The 10,452-nt window shown below is 41.5% G+C and overlaps 2 protein-coding genes across 4 annotated transcripts in view; both read right to left on the bottom strand.

Annotated features, from left to right (window-relative positions):
* The window catches only part of SEC22A (SEC22 homolog A, vesicle trafficking protein), a 66,016-nt gene extending 63,980 nt beyond the window's left edge, over positions 1-2,036 (bottom strand). The window contains exon 1 of one of the 3 annotated variants that reach the window (XM_007528897.3): positions 1,986-2,036. The gene's annotated coding sequence lies outside the window, so the exon portion shown is untranslated. Of the gene's footprint in view, positions 1-1,791; positions 1,941-1,985 lie in introns of those variants that run through there. The other 2 variants (XM_060198261.1, XM_007528896.2) reach the window with 2 other exon arrangements.
* A 6,635-nt stretch (positions 2,037-8,671) lies between these two features.
* On the bottom strand, positions 8,672-10,245 carry LOC103118702 (DNA-dependent metalloprotease SPRTN-like). Its single transcript, XM_007528908.2, has one exon. The coding sequence runs from the start codon at positions 10,193-10,195 to the stop codon at positions 8,672-8,674; it is 1,524 nt and encodes a 507-aa protein (XP_007528970.1). The 5' UTR covers positions 10,196-10,245.
* Positions 10,246-10,452: the final 207 nt, after the last annotated feature.

Below are 10,452 nucleotides of genomic sequence, written 5' to 3' on the forward strand. Positions count from 1 at the left end.
CTGGAAGCATGCCCCCTGCAAATGGGCAGAAGCTGGAACTTGGATCCTTGCACACGCCTTTAAAGAGGTGTGCCACCACCCAGCCCCCAGTAACCTACATTTTCTTTACGAAGTACAGTACCTAAGTTAAAAGGATGGTTCTGGAAGCAGATAGCTTAATTTCAAATTCTGGCTCCACTATGTACTTCAAGATGTGTAACTTGAGCAAGAGTTTTTCTATACTCAATTTTGGTACACTGTTCCTATTAACAGTTTCTATTAACAGCTATCTCAGAAGACTTTTTAAAGTTATTAATAGTATGTATCTTACAAGGATATGCAAAGAACCTGAAACACTGCTTTGCAGAAAAAGTGCAGTAGTAAATCTTTATTATTAAGTGGTCTGAAAGGTGGCGCAACGGATAAAGAATTAGACTCAAGCATGAGTTCAATCCCCTGCAGCACATGTACCAGAGTGATATCTGGTTCTTTCTCTCTCTCCTATGTTTCTCATTGACACATAAAAACCTTTAAAAAAAAAAAGTCTTTGCTATTAATATTCAGACTGCCCTCTATTAACTAATCACTTTATTCACATAACTCATGTATGCCTTGCAATAACCCAAGATTAACAGTGATGGATACTGTCAGTTCCATTTTACCTTTGAGAAAACTCAAGTTTGGAAAAGCCAGGTAATTGATTCAATACTTAAACCGGTAAGTTACAGAAGGGGTTTAAACTCTAGCATTGCCTCTCAGCATCTCCAACTTCTTACTCAATTATGTGGAGAGGTAGGTCACAGACATCCCCGAGATGATTTTGGCTTCTTTTATATATCAATATATCCTATACATTTAAACTGTAAGTCAGACATTTTAATAAAAACAAAAAAAATCACTAAGCTGGCTTAACAGTTTTCAACACAAGAAATGACCATATGTCTCATTATTTCAGAGCATGATCACAGGTGCCAGATTAAAAAAAAAAAACTGAACAACCTTTACATACCAGAAATTATAGGTACTGTTTTAGATACCACCTAATTCCTTATACTCTCAGCACCTGAGTGTATGCCAGAAATGCGATTCTTGAGTTTTGTTTTGTTATTCTGCTAACAGCCTTCCTTCCATCTGTTTACGTTCTCAACATGCCCCTTCAGAAGGTGGCCACTTGAGCCCAGAACTTCCTTTGGCTGAAAAAGCGAAAACAGGGCCGATTCTCAAGCCTTCCTTCCAATTGCTCCAGGTGGACAGTCCAGGAACCCAAGGAGCCAGAAGAAAAGCCCAAAAGCTGTTTTTATCGACTGACAGTCAAAGCAGCTGAGGCTCGGCCTACGATTCTGAAGCCTTCTTCCACCTGTCGAGTCTACTGCTCAGGTCTCCTTCGAGCAACATCGGCACCAAGGCGTCATTAAGAAGGTCTAAGGAGGTTTCCGCGAACCAGTGTGGTCTAATCTCACGGTCCATTCAATCCCCACAAAGCAAAACGTGAGCCACGGGCTCAAATCCCACCCCGCCTCTAAGGCACAAGGAAAGGCCACGTCAAGTTCTCTGGGTCCCCAACGCAGTTTGGGTGAATCACGGTGTTTCTGGCACCTGGAGTCAGTGACACGCCACCCCGACACACACACACACACACACACACACACACACACACACACACACACACACACACACACACACACACACACACACACACACACACACACACACACACACTTTTGACAACCCCGGGAGCGGCGGCCGAGAAGCAACCACCTCCCGCGCCGCCCCGCAGACCCTCGGCGGCGGTGGTGGCCGGGCCCCGCGAACCTGCCCCGCCAGAGCTGCGCGGCTCCAACGACACCCGGCAGCTGCCCGCTTCCTGCCTAGTGACGGGCATGCAAGGGTTCCGTGGCGAAACCGAGGTCGTAGCGGGAGGTGGGGAGAGCGAAGGACACGTCCCAACAGAGGCTCGAGCGACCCTGAGAAGGGAGGACCCGGGACTGGGAGGGGCCGGGCCGTACCTGCTGAGTTGGGACCCGCCGCTCCAAGTGACGCGGCGCGCAGAGCATTGTGGGGCGAGGGAGGGGCCACGGCGTACGTAGCGGGCGCACGTTGAATCAAGCCACGGCCCCATTCCCGCCCAGCACCAATCAGACTGTATTGGGACACACTCACCCGCCCCCTCCCGGAGTCTGATTTAGTCCCGCCAGACCCGGGAGAGGTTGGCAACTCTTCCTTCACCTGCGCCAAGAGATGGCAAGGTCCTCTCTTGATATTTTGCTAACGCTCAGAAATAAAGCTAATCTCTCCCTCCTGCCACTTGTATTGGGTAGGGGTTTTTTTTCCCCCATACAAATTTACCCAAGTAGCAAGAGGGAAAAACTTCCCTCACCATCACCACCATTCAGGTTATACATGAAACTACCTGTCTACCACATGTCAAGCACTGTGCTCCGCACTGGGTTAAAAGAGTGCACATAACATTTGATGAAACCTAAAGTGTAGTAAGAGCAAGGATGCTATCCCATAAATTACACATGGTGATTTGGAAATTCAGTGCCGTGGGGTGGTGGACTCATTCTGGAATATGAAGGGGGCGCTCTTTGATGAAGTGTTTTTATCATGTGAAAAATATTTAAAGAATATTGCAGGTCAATATATATACTAACATCGATGGGAAATAACTGAAAACCTTAAGTAGGCGCTGCTTCATCTATTTAAAGCCTACTCAGCTATTTGTGAAGGCTAGTTTAAAAAACAGGTGTTGCTGAAAGACCACATTGATAGTATTTGTATTAGTCAAGGCCAAAACTGATGGCATGAAGTAGGGTAATGACACTAAAGACAGAAAGAGTTGGGCAGTTTTGGTGCATGTACAAAACAGAGTACTTAATAACAAATTGGTTTGCCAGGGAGCATAAAGAAAATAGAAACATTAAGAATGACTACTTAGGTAGATGGATTAAGAAATAATATACTGGGGACCAGGCGGTAGCACAGCGGGTTAAGCGCACGCGCGAAGAACAAGGACCACATAAAGGATCCAGGTTCCAGCTCCTGGCTCCCCACCTGCAGGGGTGTCGCCTCACAAGAGGTGAAGCAGGTCTGCAGGTATCTGTCTTTCTCTCCCCCTCTCTGCCTTCCCTTCCTCTCTAGATTTCTGTCTTACCTAATAACAACAACAAGGGCAGCAAGGGCAACAACAATGGGAAAAATGGCCTCCAGGAGCAGTGAATTCATAGTGCAGGCACCAAGCCCCAGCTATAACTTGGAGGCAAAAGAAAGAAAAGAAAAAAAAAAAAAGCTATATACTGATTCAGTATCTACAGAAAAAAAAAAAAAAGATTCGAAATGTGTTGGATTTAAGTTGCTTATAAATGGAGACGTTGGGAGTCGGGCAGTAGTGCAGTGGGTCAAGCGCACATGGCGCAAAGCGCAAGGAACGGCTTAAGGATCCCGGGTTCGAGCCCCGGGTTCGAGCCTCTGGCTCCCCACCTGAAGGGTAGTCGCTTCACATGCAGTGAAGCAGGTCTGCAGGTGTCTCTCTTTCTCTCCCCCTCTCTACCCTCCCCTCCATTCTCCATTTCTCTCTGTCCTATCCAACAACGACGACATCAATAACAACAATAATAACTACAACAATAAAACAAGGGCAACAAAAGGAAATAAATATTTTTAAAAATGGAGATGTCAAAAAGATTCGAACATGTAAGTATGACATTCAAATGAAAGGTCTGGACTAACTGAAACAAGACATGAACCCCACTGTCTGGTGCCACAGAAAACCAGTCTCATCAGCTTTTGCAAAAATAGACTCTTTGCAGTCTACAATGCAATGGAGGCAAGAATAATGTTCAGGTCTTCAAATATGTTTTGATTTTAGTAAATACAAGTAAAAGGAGGGGCTAGAAAACAAGTGTGTCTCTGGACAGAAAATTTGGCCTCCTGGGTCATGAGTTTTCTATGAATCTCCTCCTTCATGGCAAATTTTCACATACACCCACAGAATCAATTGATTTGGCCCTACCAGGATAACGAGATTTTTTATAGGAATATTAAGTGCTAAATTTTTAAATGTTAAAACTGAACTTACAAAGAAAGGACAAAGAGGAAAAGGATAGAGTAGTAAGCCACAACCCCCTTGGTTATTAAGTATGATATTAAGCTAACAATATATCATCTTTGCATCTGCCAATAGGCACTTAAATTTTTTTCCCCATCTCTTGGATATTGTGACTAATGCTGTAGTGAATAAGAGAATGAATGGATCTCTTTGAATTAGTATTTTCCTATTCTTCAGGCAAATGCCCAGAATAAGGAAGACTGCATTTCATGAAATCTCCATTATTAGTTTTTGGGGTTTTTTTGAGGCATTACCATACTGTTTTCTATAATGGCTTCACTAATTCTTATTCCCACCAATAGCATGCAAGTGTTCCCTTCCTTTCACATCTTCTCCAACACTTGCTGTTTCTTGTTCTTTCAATAAAAGCCATTCTCACAACTGTGAATTTGTGTCTCATTATTGGCTTGATTTGCATGTTATTAGTAATAAAAGATAATGCATATCTTTTCCATGTAATACTGACCATCTTAATGTATTTTTTGGAAAAGTGTCTATACAGAGCATCTGCCTATTTTCAAGTGGGTTATTTGTGGTGTTTATTATATTTAAGTTTTATAAGTTTTTTTAATATTTATTTTCTTTTTGTTGCCCTTGTTTTTATTGCTGTTGTAGTTATTATTGTTGTTGATGTTGTCGTTGTTGGATTGGAGAGAGGAGGGGAAGACAGAGAAGGGGAGAGAAAGACACCTGTAGACCTGCTTCACCACCTGTGAAGCAACTCCCCTGCAGGTGGGGAGCCGGGGGCTCAAACTGGGATTCTTACGCTGGTCCTTGCGCTTTGTGCCACATGTGCTTAGCCCGCTGCTCTACCACCCAACTCCCTGTAAGTTTTTTAAAAATATATTTTTAAATGTTAACCCCTTGGTTGATATATGGTTTAAAAATATCTTCTTTCCATTCAGTATGATGTCCTTTCATTTTTTATTGATTAATGTGCATTAAATACTATCTTAACATAATACCTAAGAAATGGCAACATGTGTGAGAATTCACCACACAGGTTAAAATGAAAATAACTGCTAAGCATGTTAAATTGTTGAGCCACTCATATACTGTGGATAAGAGCACTGCATATTTGGTGTCAGGGACTGAACCTGGGACCTTCTATATACAAGTCCATTTCACAATCACTGTGCTTTTTCCCTGGCCTGAGTGGTTGTATTTACTAAAATTATACACAGATACACCCTGTGATCCAGCAATTCCAATCCTAGGTACATGCCCAACCAAAATTAATAAGAATAATTTAGCAACATTTTCATAATAAATGATCCCAAATGGAATAATTCAGATGCTTGCATATATATATGAATGAATAAACTCTAATATACTCATAAAAATACAAGCAAAATAATGAACAACTACTACTACATTCAGCAAAAAAAGATATTACTTTATGAACTTCAAAAACTAGATAGGCCAATCTGTGGTAACAAATAAAAACAGTGGTCAGCTCTGAGACTTGTGGGTGTAGACTAGGAAGAGGCATCCATAGGACACCTTCTGTGGTGACTGAAATGTTCTCTAACTACACCGGTCACACAGGTGAACATAAAGTAAAAATTAACGCAGCTATCTATACATTTAAGAGTTGTAAGTACATGTCATGCTTAAGAAAAAATAAGCTCATACCTATGGACAACTAATTTGTGATAAGGGGGACCAGAAAATTACATGGAGAAAGGAGAGTCTTTCCAGTAAGTGATGCTGGAAAAATCAGATTGAAACATGCAGTAGAATGAAACATGGCCACCACATGCCACCATGCAGAAAAGTCAACTCAATGAATAAAAAACTTGGATGTTAAACCAAAAGCCATCAAATACATAGAAGAAAACACTGGCAGGACACTATGATTTCTACTTCAGATATGTCTTCCAAAACAATAGGAAAATAAAAACAAAAATAAAACAGTGATACTGAAAAGTTTTTTCACAGCAAAAGGAACCATCACCCTACTGAATGGCAGAAAAATTTTATATATCATACATCAGACAAAGGGCTAATAACAAAAAAAATGTATGAAGAGCTCACAAAGCTCAGCAACAAAACCTCAAACAACCCTTTTTAAAAAATGGGAAGAGATGGAGTCGGTTGGTAGCACAGCAGGTTAAGCGCACGTGGCACAAAGTGCAAGAACTGGCGGAAGGATCCCGGTTCGAGCATCCGGTCCCCCACCTGCAGGGAAGTCGCTTCACAGGCAGTGAAGCGGATCTGCAAATGTCTGTCTTTCTCTTCCCCTCTCTGTCTTCCCCTCCTCTTTCTATTTCTCTCTGTCCTGTCCAACAACGACGACATCAGTAACAACCACAATAATAACTACAACAATAAAACAAGGGCAACAAAAGGGAATAAATATTAATAAAAAATTAAACAAAGAAAAAAATGGGGAAAGGCAACATAGCAGAGCAGCAGCCTTGTCCCTGTACAACCTCATGGCTGTGGGCCTCAACAAGGGCCAGCAAAGAACCAAGAATGTTACCAAACTGAGGCGTAGTCATCACTGTGGGTGCCTCACCAAGCACACCAGATTTGTGCAGATGATCCAGAGGGTGTGCACCATGGTCTCGAAGGACAATTGGGTTCTCAAATGTATTAAGAAGCAGGTGGGCACCCACATCCATGCCAAGAGAAAATGATGTGCTGACCACCATGAGGAAGGCAGTGGCCAAGAAAGACTGAGACCCACCCCTTCCCCTTCCCTGAAGCACTCTAAATGAACTACGGTTTTCTAGGAAAAGAAAAGAAAATGGGGAGAGGAAATGAACAGGATCTTTAGTAAAGTTATCCAGAGGGACAACAGATACACGAAAAAATGTTCAAAGAGATCTGTTATGTTGTTAAAATCAGTATCTGTAATAGCCCAAACATGGAAGCAATCCAGATAAGTGGTTAAGAAAGTTAAGTGGAAGGGGCCAGGTGGTGGTGCACCTGGTTGAGAGCACAATACAATGTGCAAGGACCCATGTTTGAGCCTCCAGTTACCACCTGCAGGGGAAAGCTTTATGAATGGTGAAGAAGTGCTACTGGTGTCTCCCCCATCCCCATCCCCATCCCCGTCTTCTCCTTCCTTTTCAATTTCTGGCTGTCTCTTTACAATAAATAAATAAAGGTATTTTAAACTAAAAAAAAAAAAAAAAAAAAAAAAAAAAAAGAAAGTTGTATCCATACACACAGTAAAATAGCATTCAGTTATCAGAAATGATGAAATCATCTCCTTGGTCACATCTTGGATGGAATTTAAAGGAATTATGCTAAGTAAGATATGTCAGAAAGTGAAGGATGAATATGGAATGATCTCACACATAAGTGGAACTTAACAAAGGAAGGAAGGAAAATTGGTCTATGGCAGCTGAGCCTAGGACATTAATATGAGGAAAGCAAGAAGGCATTGGGGTCCCAGAGCATGATAGTGGAGCAAAACCTAAGTTGGTGGTGGGAATGGTGCACAGACATCTATCATGGTGAGATAAGAAATTATGCTTATATGACAGCAAGTCTCTTGTGAAGCATCTCCCCCAGAGAAGTGATTTGAAGAAAAAAGAAACCATCTGAACTACGATTTAGGGAATATGCCAACATATTGTAGGTATATCCATATAGCATAAACTGACAAAAGTGTCTCTGCCCCTTAGCTATGACCTAGGTTAAGATTTTTTGTTAAAGAAATTAACTTTAAAAAGAACAAATGATAATCCTTTTATTACAATGGTTCCAACTTTGGCTTAACATTCATAATACTACTTTTAAATAATTGTTTCACTGCTACATAAACTAGGCAACATTATTATGTTTTGTACATGTTTGTGTGAGTCTTTGTGTGTGCCATTTACTTAGAATTTTAACCACTCTGCTACATTTTGAGAACATAGCTACAATATAGTCTATGGAATTACAAGGGTTGTTATATCCTGTAATATCCTGAAAGCTATTTTATTTTTCTATATCCCTTATCTATTTTAGCATAATTAAACAAAAGTTGCCACCTGTTAATGAAACAAAGAAATAACATTTAAAATATAGAAAATGTATTTCCTGTTAAAATTATGAAAAAAATTCAAAACCTTAAGTACCCTAAACTAATATACTTTATTAGTCATTTATACTATGTGCTTTTTTATTCAATATGTTTGATTGCTATGAATATTACTTTGGATATAAATATACCAATATTATTGAATACCAATATAAATATTATCAGTTGACAGTGAGTTAATATTGACCCTAAGTAATCAATTCAACCAAATACCTGACAAAACTCACTGAATATTTTGAGGAAAGTATAGAAGTCAATATATTACATGCAAGAAAGAACAAATAAATCTAAAAACTACACGTGTGTAGACCAAACTCTGGACTACAGTATAAGGTAAGAGTGAATGTAGCACCTTGAGACATAAAATATTTAAAATTACAATTTTGTATATATATGCATATATACATAAAACAGAATATTTTGTATTGGTAGTGTGACCTAAATCATGACCTACAAATGTCAATACTAACCAGAACGTCCTGATTGGCTGACACACTACATTACTTGGGCAATACTATGTATATGGGCTTAAGCCATTTTTTCTTTCAGCTTTTGGCTTTGATGCTATCACCTTCAAGGCACCAGTCTAAGTGTTCATTAATTTGAGACTCCAAAACTTCATTCTGACAAACAGGACAATAAACCACTTTGTAGCGACGGAATGAACCACCGCGTTTCTGATTTTCAGCTACTGGGTGTGAACTACACTTTGGATCATTACCATCACTTTGACTTTGCTCTTCCTTGATAAACGCAATGTCAAAAGCATGCCTATCTTCTAGCCTGGGTTTTTTATTTGGGAATTTATCTTCAGGCCCCTTCCCATCCTGAGATGTAGTCACAGATGTCAATTCTACTGCTTTTAATGAATTTCTTAGGGATATCTTAGAAGATTTAAACCTTTTTCTAGAATGAGAAGATACTGAACTTTTAGTGATGTCATCAACTGTTAAACTTTTCACTGGAGATTCATCCACACCTTTGAAAGTAATTTGGTCAGCAACTGATACTCTAAGAAAGTTGTGGCTTAAAACATTTTGGTGACTGGTGTTGAGTAGAGGGGAAACTACAAAAGACGTTTTTTCGTTTGAACCATTCTGTTCAATTTCCACCTCAGTTTTAAAATTAGGTCTTATCTCATTAGCTGTATGGTCTTGACTTAAAAGATCGTGACTTTTACTGATGGTATGTGAAGTGACAAATTTTCCAGTCGAAGGTGAACTGTTTGTTTCTCTTAGAATGTATCCCTTCTCACTCAAAGGGATTAACGGTTGTCTCTCGTCTTTGTGGGGTTTATCTTTATTCTCTCCTGTTGATATGGAGTCCTTTCCCAGTTTTGTCTTGCCTTTGCCTTTTTTTGAGTAGTTTTTGGGTTCTCTGATTTTTATGTAAGTGCCTCCACAAGTTTTCTGGTGCTTGGCCCACCAACAGTCGCGGGCAGAGGGGGCCCTGTTAATAGCACGCCTGACATAACCGTAATAGGGTTTGCTGTGCTGACAGGGCCCATTGCAGCGCCACCAGTGTCTCCGGTACTCATCCACCTCCTCGTGGAAAGTGTGACGTATTGTTATATTGGCTCCAGTCAGACAATTGATGCGGTGCATGTGTTTGCAAAACTCTGGACCGTGCCCCTCCCAATCTTTATCATTATTAGTGACAAATAAATAGGCGTGTATCATCTCATGCAACAGGGTCTCTACAAGATCCCTTCTTGGTCGTAACTTCAAAAGGGGTTCGCTGAGCCGAATGGAGCACATCCCGCCCTTCCCTTCGTAGCTGCATATCCCGGCACACAGGGTCATCCGCAGACTCCACTTCACCTCCACCTCCCTGAGCTGGCCCCAGAAGAACCTATTGTTGTACTGCACAAACAGGTCCTGCAGATCCGGGGTGGGGTCCAGCAACTCCCAGGACGCGTCCACCAGCGACAGGGGGCCGGGGGGCTCATATTGCTCCCCAGCCTGTCCGCCCTCCTGGGCCTCATTTCGCTTCTGGCCCCAACTGAGCTCTGGCGCCTGTAGCCTCCTCTCCTTCTGACGTGGGAGTGCCAAAACTAGGTCCTCATCCATCACCACCACGATCTGATCTACCCTACAACCAGACTGGCTACCTGAAACACTCTTCTGAGCAAGGTTTCCACGGCTATGATGGCGGGATTGCGCAGCTAGGAGATACCGGCTCTCTGGCTGATCTCGCGGCAACTGCCGATCTCACGAGAACTCAGAAAAGGCAATTTGGTTTTGGCCCCAAGGTGAAGCCGTGATGTGAGAGCCGTGATGTGAATGCGTGCATGCATACATACATACAATTAAAAAAGAAGAAGAAG

This window comes from Erinaceus europaeus, chromosome 9 (assembly GCF_950295315.1).
Source record: "Erinaceus europaeus chromosome 9, mEriEur2.1, whole genome shotgun sequence".
In the NCBI taxonomy this organism is placed as follows: Eukaryota; Metazoa; Chordata; class Mammalia; order Eulipotyphla; family Erinaceidae; genus Erinaceus; species Erinaceus europaeus.